The sequence below is a fragment of the Oncorhynchus gorbuscha genome, linkage group LG14 (genome assembly GCF_021184085.1).
Source record: "Oncorhynchus gorbuscha isolate QuinsamMale2020 ecotype Even-year linkage group LG14, OgorEven_v1.0, whole genome shotgun sequence".
Taxonomy (NCBI): Eukaryota; Metazoa; Chordata; class Actinopteri; order Salmoniformes; family Salmonidae; genus Oncorhynchus; species Oncorhynchus gorbuscha.
In genome coordinates, this window is record NC_060186.1 from 22,949,282 (window position 1) to 22,963,767 (window position 14,486).

The following is a 14,486-nucleotide window of genomic DNA, read 5'->3' on the forward strand; positions in this document are numbered from 1 at the left end:
GCTTTTGAACCATCCGAAACTAACCGAAAATTCAGTCACCTAAACGTCAAACTTTTTTCCGAATTATCTCCATAATATCGACCGAAACATGGCAAACGTTGTTTGAATCAATCCTCAAGGTGTTTTGTCAAATATCTCTTCATTGATATGCCGTTCGTAGAAGCATGGTTTTTCTCAGAATCCCATGGAAAAATACCAGCAGCTGAGTTTTGCACACCAATTTCCACGCAGGACACCGTGCGGACACTTGGCAAATGTAGTCTATTATGGTCAATCTTCCAATGATATGCCTGAAAATACGTCACGATGCTCCAGACCCCTTGGGGAAACGATAGAAAGGGTAGGCTCATTCCTGTCGCATTCACAGCCATATAAGGAGATAATGAAAAACGTAGCCTCAGAAATCCTGTTCATTTCCTGGTTGCAGAAACATCTTGGTTTTGCTTGAAGCTTTTGTTCTAGGGCACTCACAGTGAAAATCTTTGCAGTTCTGGAAACGTCAGTGTTTTTTTCTTTCCAAAGCTATCAATTCCATATTGCGCTTAAAACGGGCACGTCTTTTTATCCAAAAATGAAATACTACCCCTAGAGTCTGAAGAGGTTAACAGTCTTTAGAAAGGGTTTCAGGCTTGTTTTTGGAAAAAATGAGCTATCATTTGTAGTTTTTCTAAGTGGCTCCCATTTTGGCTGTAATGTTTGTTACGCATTCTGGTGAATGAGTATACTTTGTTGTTTTTCTCCGGTAATGCCAATAACGATTCTCCGTCTTACATTGTATTGTTTATTTACGTATTAGGGTACCTGAGGTTTGATTATAAATGTTGTTTGACTTGTTTGGGGAAGTTTATTGGTAACATTTGGGATTCATTTTGTATGCATTTTGAAGGAGGGAAACCGGTGAATTATTGAATGAAGCGTGCCAGCTAAACTGAGTTTTTGGGGATATAAAGAAGGACTTTATCGAACAAAACAGCCATTTGTGATGTAGCTGGGACCTTTTGGAGTGCCAACAGAAGAAGATCTTGAAAGGTAAGTGATTTATTTTATCGCTATTTCTTACTTTCGTGGCACATCTGCCTGGTTGGAAAATGTTTTTAATGCTTTTGTGTGCAGGGCGCTGTCCTCAGATAATTGCATGGTGTGCTTTCGCCGTAAAGCCTTTTTGAAATCTGACACAGTGGCTGGATTAACAAGAAGTTCCGTTTTTAACTGATGTATGACACTTGTATTTTCATAAATGTTAAATATGACTATGTCTGTCATTTGAATTTCGGCTCTGCAATTTCACCGGAAGTTGACGATGGGACAATAGCGTCTCACTGATCCGCAAGAAGTTTTTAAACAATCCGTTTCGTTTGCCATTTTTACGCTATTTTCATTGATGATCTGAATAAATCACTAGATAGCCTGATTGTAAATCAGCAGAGTATGTGGTTTATTGCAGAGATTGAGAGCATGTCTGCGTGTGGTGTGTCAACTTCCTTGCACCATACGCGGTGAACACCCTGTTTGTGTTTTAGGCTGACAGTGCGTTACGTAAAGTGCGATTTTTATGCGACGTCGTTCAGGCCTAGACACGTTTCTCAGAACCGGGGGAGCTCCTTCTTTATGAGAGGCTTTAGTTAGTGCGATTCACGCGCTAGGAGAGACCTGCATGTTAAAGCAGCCACAGCAGAACACCCAGTCTCTCTCAGACTTCCCTTTGTAATGAGCAGAAAGGGAAGGGGCACTGAAGCGTCTCACAGGATGCTGCTGAAAGGTGGCGGACACACACATTAGCATGCACATGCACACGAACACACACACAATTAGCGCCTCTGTAACAGCACACTGCTCTCCTTCAAAACTCATTATCTTGTCGTTTATGAATACATTCAGACCAGGGCGAACAAAGCACCAAACAAGCAGAATTTCTATCTTACTCCTTGTGAGGTCTTGCATGATTTACTTGCATTGACATTTGTAGGAGTAAGCCTATTTCGCGGCTTACATTTGTGTTCATCGAACGTTATGGATCCCGGTATGATGTTATGTGTAGTAATTACTTTGGTTTTAATGTATTTACATTCTGTGCGTGCCCTTGCCACCTCAGAGAAGCTATACACTTATCTTTTATGAAAGCTCATTTTGAGGTGTTATGATTCGAGGGAAGGCTATTGTTGCCAGCGAGCGCTTGTTTCCCCATAGCCTGCTTCTCGCCGTTATCTCGAAATACAAAGGCATCGAAAAGGACAACTGGAAATGGAAAAGGTGAAATGAAAGCCGTTCCTCGTGAGCGATTTCACCAGCCTAGCTTTTGTTGGCCTGTCTTTCCCTCTCTCTCATCGAGAGAGAGAGTTTATGTATATATATTATAATATCTAGCTGAGCTGACGCGGCGTGGCGTGGCGCAATCTGGGTCTTCTCGCTTCACGGCCGTATCGTCTAGAGGCTGTGAGGCAGGTGCAGGTGTGTGCATATACTCTATGCTGTGAGACCGACGTCTGCTGCCTTACGCGGTCAGCTCCTGTTGATTCCTCCTGCTTTAAAATGCATAGCCGCCTCTTCCAGGGTCGAAGCTCATCCCCAGGAAATCACATTTTGTGAGAGAGAGCAGAGCGCTGAAGCGCATCGGCACGTCTTTAATCCGTGTCTCACTGTTACAGCGCTCTGTCAGATGACCAGGCTTGGCCCAAAGCTTCGTGCCCCATGTCTCACTGGACCGTGGTGTTTGTGTATACACACACATATACGTTCCTCTGCGCCAATGATGCTAAGTGTGTTTGGAGGGCCTGAAGACTATAGGCATATGTGTACTTAACCACGGGGGGGGGGGGGGGCCTGAGTCATTGCCTTGTGTCAGTAACACAGTGGAAAAATAGGTTATGAGTGGGTATTTAAAGACTCATGCCTGTTCTCCGCAGAATGTCCATCTGTAATGTTTCCCTAGAACTGGGACATAATGGGTTGGGACCCATTCAAACAACGTGGTTAATTCTGGGTTACTCTGTCATGTTTATTCGCATAGCTAGAATAGAGAGTTTTTTAGGGCTGGCCACGGTCGAGTCCAAAAAATGGCACAGCAAAGCAATATTAAGACTGTCTTAGACAGATGCTGTCTTTGTTTTCGACCGGGGCTCCGCTGTATGGCAGAACTAATGCTGTTTCTCTACCCGTGTCGAAACCACAATGGCATACCTGTACCAACTACCAGCCCTTTGCCAGAGAATAGTGATGCACCGATATGACACTTTTGGCCTATATTTGATATTTTCCTTGCCAAAAATCCTTTCCCAATTTATTTTTGTGCTGCCTTTTAAGTATTCTAGTACAGTAAAATTGTTAGACCTCTGCGTCCATGTGTGTGTTAAGGCACTGCATCTCCGTGCAAAAGAGGCGTCGCCACAGTCCCCGGTTCGAATCCAGGCTGTAGCTAATGTCAGCCGATTCCTATATGTTCACCGATATCGTGCATCCCTACCAGAGAACATTAAGAATCTGTTCAGAACTTTGAATAAATCACTGATTCTGTCGGGTATTTGGATAGTCTAACTCTGCTGTCAAGAGTTCCCGTTATGAAACCCAACCGTTTCATGGTTGTGAAGTCAAACCCAAGCAGATGGCTGTGGCTTGAGATGTAAATCCTGCAGACGCCAGAGTATAAATAAAGCAGGACTTTAACCATCCTCAACTCACAGCCTTGCACATAGCGAAGCAAAAGGAAAAGGAAGGGAGGGAACGAGAGGAGGGACGGATAAGAGCAGGGGAAATGCAAGGGATGTCACCTTCCATTTTGAATATCACTTACTGCTGATTAATTGTTTTTGCAACTTCCTGCAAATCAAGTGTGGTCTCGTTCTCGCCATTATTTATTAACCTGATTACATTCCATTCCAGTATGTGCGGATTGGAGTAGGAATCCAACAACTACACATCTGAATAATGGAGAATGCACACTTGCTCATTTCTGGCAGCAGGGTCAATGGACCACCCGTGTCTGTGGTGACGAATTAGCATATTAATGATGTGTTGAATAATTGATGACGGAGGAGTGGATTACGAGTGTGATTCGTTGTTGGAACACAAATCGGAGAGAAATGGGGTGAGGACGGGCTGTTAAAACCACTTTTACGGAGCCTTTTGAACTCAAGTTGCTCATTGGTTGGCGTCGACTGCAGGTTGTTTTTCTAGTTCTTTTGGCAGAGACTCTCTGCACTAAGAACCTGCTATGTCTGTTTCGTTGTCTCCTCTGAATATTCTGTCTGGTTCATGCAAGACAACTGTTTTAATCTTCTTTTAAAGTATACTTTCAAACGTTATGCCTGCCACACCCAATCGGTAGCTACTTACCTTTTACATCTTGCGTGGTTTGAACACGTGACACCATGGTCTGTGTAATACCTAGCTAGCTGTAAACCAATCAATTCAGTACAGCCTGTGAAACCCAGTGCCTTTGAACACAACAAACTACACCAAAGCCTGTCTGAACCAGTGGTCTGCATCATGTTCCTATAAGGAGCTTAGAGGGAGACCGACAAACCAACTGTAGGGTCACTTGACAGGCCTCGACTCCAAATGGCAGCCTAAAGCACATGTAAGCTAATTCACACAAACGCTCTTTGTACCGATCTGCCTGCCTTTCCCCATCCACCCTGGACAGAACACTGAGCTCAAAGTAGACAGCCAGTCTTCTCTCTGGCTTTGGGGACTGCCTTAGGATTAGGGCAAGGTGAGAGTCGCAGCCGCACGCAGCCCATGGGTAGATTACTGGAGGTTAGTGCGACTAAGTCTCCACTTTGGCTCAGGAGTGGAGCCTACAGTAGTCAGTTCCCGTTTGGTCTTTTCATCTCAAGTCTGAAGGAGATATTGTCATAAGTTCATGGTTCCCAGTCACTGTTCAGTCCAGCACTTTTATTTAAGTTTGACTTTTATCCCAGTTCCTGAATTCCTGTGTGTGTGTGTGTGTGTGTGTGTGTGTGTGTGTGTGTGTGTGTGTGTGTGTGTGTGTGTGTGTGTGTGTGTGTGTGTGTGTGTGTGTGTGTGTGTGTGTGTGTGTGTGTGTGTGTGTGTGTGTGTGTGTGTGTGTTTTTCCTTCAGTTTCCTGCAGTCTTTACGTAATGTCTAAGTTAGTTCAGCATGAACAAGGCTGCCTGCTCAGAAATAGGAACAGCCATTTGCCCACGAGTAGATGTGTGTCAGAGCAGAGCAGAGCACAGCTTGTGGTGACTGAACTCCTGCCTCAAACCAAGCCGACTGGAAACATGGGCCCTGACCCTGTGTGACAGGTTCACCACTATGAGGCTATGTGCGTGCCTGTGTTCATGTACACATATCATATCTGTGCATCTGTGGTTTTGCTATATTTGTGTGTGAGACTTTTTTTTTATGGACGCCCGAGTGGTGCAGCGGTCTAAGGCACTGTGTGTCTCGGTGCAAGAGGCGTCACTACAGTCCCTGGTTTGAATCCAGTCTGTATCACATCATGTCCCCTTTTTTCTTTCCTGTGTGTATGTGTGTATGTATGTATGTGTGTGTGTTGTCCTGCCTTTTTAAGGCGACACTTCCTCCTCTTCCCCGGAGAGAAAATAAAAAATAGTTTCCCCGCTGAGTGAACACCTTTCAGGGCCAACATCTTTGGAAAAGAGCCATGCCAGATAGCAGACAGACAACAGCTGGGGAATGGATTACCAAGAAACGATTAAAAACTCTACTTCAAACTGCATCATTTAGTGCACTGCAGCTGGAAAACTCTACTTGTGGTTCAAGCGTTAGCACAGTGCAAGTAAAGTATGTTGGAAGTTATATTTCATGTAGTGGAACCTCCCAATTAAAGTTTCACTGACTTTGCAGCCGGGTCAGGTAAACAAGGTTGCCCTGTGCCCCATGAAATGAAAACCCCTCTCCAAAACCCTTGCCTGACTCCAGTCTTCCTCATTTCCATGTCGTAGGTACTATCCTTATTAGATGCGTTTCCCCCAGAGTGTGGCAGCTTGGAAAATTATCTGAGTGCTGTTATCATGTCCTGTTTCTCGGAACCACAGAGAATGGCGTCTGTCGACACTCCTCACTGCTAACCCAGCTATTAGACGCTGTTCGAGAAAAGTGCTCTGTGTTGATCGACTGAGATTGTTACTCTTTATTTTTCTCTCTTGTGTGCTTGTTCTTTCTCTATCTCTCTCCTTGCCCCTTTCTCTCTCCTCACCCTGCCCCTGTTCTTTAGGCTCTCTCTCTCGCGCTCTCTCTCTCTCTCTCTGGTCTCTGGCTCTCTCTCTCTCTCTCTCGCTCTCTCTCGTGCACTCGCGCTCTCTCTCTCTCGTGCACTCGCGCTCTCTCTCTCTCGCGCTCTCTCTCTCTCTCTCAATTCAATTCAAGGGCTTTATTGGCATGGGAAACATGTGTTAACATTGCCAAAGCAAGTGAGGTAGACAACATATAAAGTGAAAAACAACAAAAATGAACAGTAAACATTACACATACAGAAGTTCCAAAACAGTAAAGACATTACAAATGTCATATTATATATATATATATATCTATCTATCAGTTTTTAACTATATACAGATAGTTAAAGGACACAAGATAAAATAAATAAGCATAAATATGGGTTGTATTTACAATGGTGATTGTTCTTCACTGGTTGCCCTTTTCTCGTGGCAACAGGTCACAAATCTTGCTGCTGTGATGGCACACTGTGGAATTTCACCCAGTAGATATGGGAGTTTTTCAAAATTGGATTTGTTTTCGAATTCTTTGTGGATCTGTGTAATCTGAGGGAAATATGTCTCTCTAATATGGTCATACATTGGGCAGGAGGTTAGGAAGTGCAGCTCAGTTTCCACCTCATTTTGTGGGCAGTGAGCACATAGCCTGTCTTCTCTTGAGAGCCAAGGCTATGCTCACTGAGTCTGTACATAGTCAAAGCTTTCCTTAATTTTGGGTCAGTCACAGTGGTCAGGTATTCTGCCGCTGTGTACTCTGTGTAGGGCCAAATAGCATTCTAGTTTGCTCTGTTTTTTTGTTAATTCTTTCCAATGTGTTAAGTAATTATATTTTTGTTTTCTCATGATTTGGTTGGGTCTAATTGTGCTGTTGTCCTGGGACTCTGTAGGGTGTGTTTGTGTTTGTGAACAGAGCCCCAGGACCAGCTTGCTTATGGGACTCTTCTCCAGGTTCATCTCTCTGTAGGTGATGGCTTTGTTATGGAAGGTTTGTGAATTGCTTCCTTTTAGGTGGTTGTAGAATTTAACGGCTCTTTTCTGGATTTTGATAATTAGTGGGTATCGGCCTAATTCTGCTCTGCATGCATTATTTGGTGTTTTACTTTGTACACGGAGGATATTTTTGCAGAATTCTGCGTGCAGAGTCTCAATTTGGTGTTTGTCCCATTTTGTGAAGTCTTGGTTGGTGAGCAGACCCCAGACCTCACAACCATAAAGGGCAATGGGCTCTATGACTGATTCAAGTATTTTTAGCCAAATCCTAATTGGTATGTTGAAATTTATGTTTCTTTTGATGGCATAGAATGCCCTTCTTGCCTTGTCTCTCAGATCGTTCACAGCTTTGTGGAAGTTACCTGTGGCGCTGATGTTTAGGCCAAGGTATGTATAGTTTTTTGTGTGCTCTAGGGCAACAGTGTCTAGATGGAATTTGTATTTGTGGTCCTGGTGACTGGACCTTTTTTGGAACACCATTATTTTGGTCTTACTGAGATTTACTGTCAGGGTCTGACAGAATCTGTGCATAAGATCTAGGTGCTGCTGTAGGCCCTCCTTGGTTAGTGACAGAAGCACCAGATCATCAGCAAACAGCAGACATTTGACTTCGGATTCTAGCAGGGGGAGGCCAGGTGCTGCAGACTTTTCTAGTGCCTGCGCCAATTCGTTGATATATATGTTGAAGAGGGTGGGGCTTAAGCTGCATCCCTGTCTAACCCCACGACCCCGTGTGAAGAAATGTGTGTGTTTTTTGCCAATTTTAACTGCACACTTGTTGTTTGTGTACATGGATTTTATAATGTCGTATGTTTTACCCCCAACACCACTTTCCATCAGTTTGTATAGCAGACCCTCATGCCAGATTGAGTCGAAGGCTTTTTTGAAATCAACAAAGCATGAGAAGACTTTGCCTTTGTTTTGGTTTGTTTGGTTGTCAATTAGGGTGTGCAGGGTGAATACATGGTCTGTTGTACGGTAATTTGATAAAAAGCCAATTTGACATTTGCTCAGTACATTGATTTCATTGAGGAAATGTATGAGTCTGCTGTTAATAATAATGCAGAGGATTTTCCCAAGGTTACTGTTGACACATATTCCACGGTAGTTATTGGGGTCAAATTTGTCTCCACTTTTGTGGATTGGGGTGATCAGTCCTTGGTTCCAAATATTGGGTAAGATGCCAGAGCTAAGTATGATGTTAAAGAGTTTTAGTATAGCCAATTGGAATTTTTTGTCTGTATATTTGATCATTTCATTGAGGATACCATCAACACCGCAGGCCTTTTTGGGTTGGAGGGTTTTTATTTTGTCCTGTAACTCATTCAATGTAATTGGAGAATCCAGTGGGATCTGGTAGTCTTTAATAGTTGATTCTAAGATCTGTATTTGATCATGTATATGTTTTTGCTCTGTATTCTTTGTTATAGAGCCAAAAAGATTGGAGAAGCGGTTTACCCATACATCTCCATTTTTGATAGATAATTCTTCGTGTTGTTGTTTGTTTAGTGTTTTCCAATTTTCCCAGAAGTGGTTAGAGTCTATGGATTCTTCAATTGCATTGAGCTGATTTCTGACATGCTGTTCCTTCTTTTTCCATAGTGTATTTCTGTATTGTTTTAGTGATTCACCATAGTGAAGGCGTAGACTCAGGTTTTCCGGGTCTCTATGTTTTTGGTTGGACAGGTTTCTCAATTTCTTTCTTAGATTTTTGCATTCTTCATCAAACCATTTGTCATTATTGTTAATTTTCTTTGGTTTTCTATTTGAGATTTTTAGATTTGATAGGGAAGCTGAGAGGTCAAATATACTGTTAAGATTTTCTACTGCCAAGTTTACACCTTCACTATTACAGTGGAACGTTTTACCCAGGAAATTGTCTAAAAGGGATTGAATTTGTTGTTGCCTAATTGTTTTTTGGTAGGTTTCCAAACTGCATTCCTTCCATCTATAGCATTTCTTAATGTTACTCAGTTCCTTTGGCTTTGATGCCTCTAGATTGAGTATTGCTCTGTTTAAGTAGACTGTGATTTTGCTGTGGTCTGATAGGGGTGTCAGTGGGCTGACTGTGAACGCTCTGAGAGACTCTGGGTTGAGGTCAGTGATAGAGTAGTCTACAGTACTACTGCCAAGAGATGAGCTATAGGTGTACCTACCATAGGAGTCCCCTCGAAGCCTACCGTTGACTATGTACATACCCAGCGTGCGACAGAGCTGCAGGAGTTGTGACCAGTTTTTGATGGTTATGTTGTCATAGTTGTGCCTAGCGGGGCATATGTGGGAGGGGATGCTGTCACCTCCAGGCAGATGTTTGTCCCCCTGTGTGCTGAGGGTGTCAGGTTCTTGTCCGGTTCTGGCATTTAGGTCGCCACAGACTAGTACATGTCCCTGGGCCTGGAAATGATTGATTTCGCCCTCCAGGATGGAAAAGCTGTCTTCATTAAAATATGGGGATTCTAGTGGGGGGATATGGGTAGCACACAGGAGGACATCTTTCTCTGTTAGGATAATTTACTTTTGAATTTCTAGCCAAATGTAGAATGTTCCTGTTTTGATTAATTTAATGGAGTGAGTTAGGTCTGCTCTATACCAAATTAGCATAGCCCCTCAGTCCCTTCCCTGTTTCACACCTGGTAGTTTGGTGGATGGGACTACCAGCTCTCTGTAACCTAGAGGGCAACCAGTGGGTCCGTCTCCTCTATACCAGGTTTCTTGCAGGATGACAATGTCTGTATTACCGATTTATTTGGTGAAGTCCGGGTTTCTGCTCTTTAGGCTAAAGGCAGATGACCTCAGGCCTTGGCTATTCCAGGATAATATAGTGAAGGCCTTTTGTTCCATAGAGTGTCCAATGTTGTTGGTCGTGGTTTGGCCTCAGGCCAGTAAGTGTGAGCAGAGCCTGCTGAGCATCTGGTACATGCCATTGGCTTGGGCGAGTGTGAGAGTGGGGGGTTTGGGCCTGTTTGCCCGCTCACTACCTGGGCGTATGTGTGGCTTCCATGTTGAGGCCCTCTTTGAGGCCCTCTTTGTGGGGGTGGGGTGCATGGGGTGGGCAGAAGTGGCATAGGCCTAAATGGGGTGTGGGCATGGTTGACGTGGGGGGGTGTTGATTGGACGATGTGGGGGTGTGGATGTGTCTAGGTGTACTGTGGTCTGGATGTAATTCCTCTTGGCGTGGGTCCTCTATGTGTAGGTCCAGGGGGGGGGGGTCCTGCAGTTCTGGGAGGGTGTCTCGCTGGTCTGGGTGGGGTGTCTATTGATCTATTGCTCCTGTGTGAAGTGTTGGGGATACGTTTGAGAGCGATGTCCTTTAGAGTCCTGGCAAAGGTGGGCACTGCTGCCTTGTAGAGGTGGACCTGGTCATAGAGGCTGTTCAAGTCCAGGGTGGAGTGGTGGGCCAGGAAAACATTTGGTTTTGAGGCACAGTCACGGGAAATACTTGCGTTTACCCGTGGTAGCAGGGTGGAGATAACCACTTGTGCGTTGGGGAAAATAGAAGAAGCCTTTTCAATCACTCCCTTCAGTGCTGTGGCAACCCTTTCCTGCTGTGCTCTCAGGTCGTTTGTGCCTGTGTGTATTATTATGTGGCTGGGTGAACCTAGTTGGTCGTCAGACAGAAGGTTGAGGGCACGCTGGGTGTTTGGACACCAGAGTTTAGACACACTATGTTTGGGAAAAAGTTTTTTTTCTTCTATATATTTCCCATTTGAGTCCATAAGTAGTACAATCTGTCTTGTGTTTGTCCTCAGTGGGTGTGAGGGGGTTGTCAGAAGGGCTATCAGGGTGGCTGACAGGGGGGGTGCTCAGAGGGGGTGAGAGCCGCTCTCTCTCTAACTGACCGTGCTGCTCATCAAAGAGAGTCCTACTCTTAAGCCTCTGCAGGTTTTGCCTCCCTCCTCTACAAGAGGCCTCCTAGCAGAAAGACCCAGAATGACATTATTTTCCCTGTAGTTCAGCATGACACCCAGAGGCTTACTCAATCTACCAGCAGCCAGCAGGCCATTCTCTCCCGTTTTTCTGTCTGCTCAGGGAACACTGGAAACAAATCACAGCACAACCTCAGTCAAGACAGTTGAGCTCGGATTCAATTCTAGTGACATGAAAAGAGTGATATAAGACTTTTTTTTTTGACTGTGTGTGTGTGTGTGTGTGTCGAGTTGATGTGTGTTACCTTGATACACACGTAACAATACACACCGGTATTAAAGTATATCTTCTATTGTGTTTCAGTGCTGGCCAGTTTCAGAGGGACGGTCCAGCATGGCTTGCCATTGGAGATTGGGGACACGGTGCAGCTCCTGGAGAAATGTGAAGGTAACTGATAACCTCTACTCATTTCACACCCACATAAACCACGAATCCCCCTTCGAGCTTCACAGACAGCCACTGTGACTCACAGATGGGCTGCTACTGGGGCTGTAGTCAACCTTTTTGAAGTTGGGCCACGTTTCCTTCCCCAGTCTGTCCCTCCAGGAGTATTGTGTTGCACATGAAATGTTAAGACTTAAAAAAATAAATAAATCTATTTGATGAGATAAACGTTTGTGGAGGCTCTCAGTTTGCTACTGTTTCCTGTGCCGCGAGAGGGAGAAGACTTCGGTTCCTGCTTCCCGCCCACACTGAGCTCTGCTTGCCAATGTGTGTGCGTGCGTGCATGTGTGTGCGTGCGTGCATGTGTGTGTGTGTGTGTGTGTGTGTGTGTGTGTGTGTGTGCGTGTGTGTGTGTGTGTGTGTGTCCCTGCTTGGCTGTGTATTGCGAAGGAGTGTGTGAGCCTCAAGGCCGAGTCGCTCACACTCACGGGTTCATTTTTGACATAGTTTTAGACAGAGCAGGTGCCCCGTCACACTTTCCTGTTTCCACCCAGCTAACTTACACAGCATTGACGCAACCTTCCTCCCTTCTCAGGGCATCACGATCTCACTTCCTGTTGTTGCTCAAGGACACACAGACAGACAGATGACAGGTCCGTCTGAGGTGGCTGATGATTCATTACAAACTCCCCAAAGGAAATGATCTGACATCTAATAAACACTATAAATGCAAAAGTATGTGGACACCCCTTCAAATGAGTGGTTTAGACTATTTCAGTCACACCCGTTGCTGACAGTTGTATAAAATCAAGCACAAGTAGAATTGCCTTACTGAAGAGCTCAGTGACTTTAAATGTGGCACTGTCATAGGATGCCACCTTTCCAACAGCTTAGTTCATCAAATGTCTGCCCTGCTAGAGCTGCCCCGGTAAACAGTAAGTGCTTTTATTGTGAAGTGGAAACGTATTTCCTGACTAACAGCTCCTGTGCTGATGTTGCTTCCAGAGGCAGTTTGGAACTCAATAGGAGCAACAGCGACTCAGCTGTGAAGTGGTAGGCCACACAAGCTCACAGAATGGGACTGCTGAGTGCTGTAGCGTGTAAAAATGGTCTGTCCTCGGTTGCAACACTCACTGCCATTGTTCCAAACTGCCTCTGGAAGCAACGACAGCACAAGGACTGTTCGTCGGGAGCTTCGTGAAATGGGCTTCCATGGCCTAGCAGCCCGCACACAAGCCTACGATCACCATGCGCAATGCCAAGCATCGGCTGGAGTGGTGTGAAGCTCGCCGCCATTGGACTCTGGAGCAGTGGAAACGCATTCTCTGGAGTGATGAATCACGCTTCGCCACCTGGCGGTCCGACAAATGAATCTGCGTTTGACGGAGGCTAGGATAACGCTACCTGCCCCAATGCATAGTGCCAGCTGTAAAATTTGGTGGAGGAGGAATAATGGTCTGGGGCTGTTTTTCACGTTTCGGGCAAGGTCTCTTAGTTCCAATGAAGGGAAATCTTAACATTACAGCATACAGTGACATTCTAGACGATTCTGTGCTTCCAACTTTGTGGCAACAGTTTGGGGAAGGCCCTTTCCAGTTTTAGCCTGACAATGCCCCCGTGCACAAAGCAAGGCCCATACAGAAATGGTTTGTCGACATCGGTGTGGAAGATCTTGACTGGCCTGTACAGAGCCCTGACCTCAATCCCATCGAACACCTTTGGGATCATTTGGAACGATGCCCGACCTCACTAATGCTCTTGTGGCTGAATGGAAGCAAGTCCTCGCAGCAATGTTCTGACGTCTAGAGGAAAGCCTTCCCAGAAGAGTTTAGGCTGTTACAATATGTTCCGGTCCCCACAACCCAAAGACAAGGGTGTTGACAAGAAGGTCTGTCTATTCTGTCCTAGAGAGGAGACAAGTTACTTTTAAAAAAATGGTTTCTGCCAGTGCTGATACTATGTCACCAAGTTACTACTGTAGGGTGATAGGTGACATATGTCTTCTCTGACACGCTCTGGCCAAGCGAAACCTAGAACGAGTTTGTAAAGAGCCTCGTGGAGGTCCATCAGTAGGCAAGACCACGAGACAGTGGCAGCAGTGAGGCTCATTCTCACCTCTTTAACACGAGTAGCACATTATGACCTTAGGTTACTGGTGCTACTTACACTTCCTGGTGCTACTTACAGCCCGTGGTACTACTGACGTCCCCCCCCCTGGCTCACCAGCTTGGCCGGTGGCCAGAACAAATACTGGGTGCTCAGTGCCATGTAACACCGGGCCTGGTTGGCTTGCAGTAAACAGTGCAGCGACAAAATCCTGCCTCCCGTGATAAAGTGTTCCAGCTGGCCATTTTTAAAATGTTCTCCTTCAGTTCTCCAACTCGGCAGCTCGACGACTGGTGCCGCCCGGCGCTGAAGTGTCGACACTTCAGTAACCCGGTTCTGTGTCCCAAATGGCAGCCCTGTAACTCATAGTGCTCTGGTCAAAAGTAGTGATAGAAAGAAAGAAAGGTAGCGGGTCTGAAAGTCACAGTGACACAATGAAAATGTCTCCTTTTTTTTGTCTCCTCAGGCTGGTACAGGGGGTTCGTCCATAAGAGTCCAAATGCCAAGGTGGGTGAGACTCTTTTGTGTTATTGAGGCTGTCAGCGCAGCTGCTATTTTCAGATTCAGAAATATCATCTCTCTGCTTTGATCTGAGGGCTGTGCAGTGAGCAGGTCAGTAGGGAGAGGCTCATAGTTTAATAATGTCACATTGCCACGCACTTACACACACGCGCACACGCGCATTATTAATTTGTATTGATTATCTGCATCATTTACGCTCGCTAACAGAATGTGTTCGTGGTTGTGCCATTTTAATGATACAGTTAAAGATACATTCCCCATTCATTACTTTGTTTATTCTCTCCCCCCAGGGTATTTTCCCATGCACTTACATTCACTTGAAGAACGCCCATATCAAGAACAAAGGGTGAGTAATGA

At 45.2% G+C, this 14,486-nt stretch overlaps 1 protein-coding gene across 3 annotated transcripts in view; it reads left to right on the forward strand.

Annotated features, from left to right (window-relative positions):
- LOC123994653 (dedicator of cytokinesis protein 4-like) overlaps positions 1-14,486 on the forward strand; it is a 162,604-nt gene that overhangs the window by 36,878 nt on the left and 111,240 nt on the right. For all 3 annotated transcript variants that reach the window (XM_046297507.1, XM_046297509.1, XM_046297508.1), the window contains exons 2-4: positions 11,421-11,504; positions 14,074-14,114; positions 14,420-14,475. In XM_046297507.1, the coding sequence (XP_046153463.1) occupies positions 11,421-11,504; positions 14,074-14,114; positions 14,420-14,475 (181 nt within the window). The remainder of the gene's footprint in view (positions 1-11,420; positions 11,505-14,073; positions 14,115-14,419; positions 14,476-14,486) is intronic.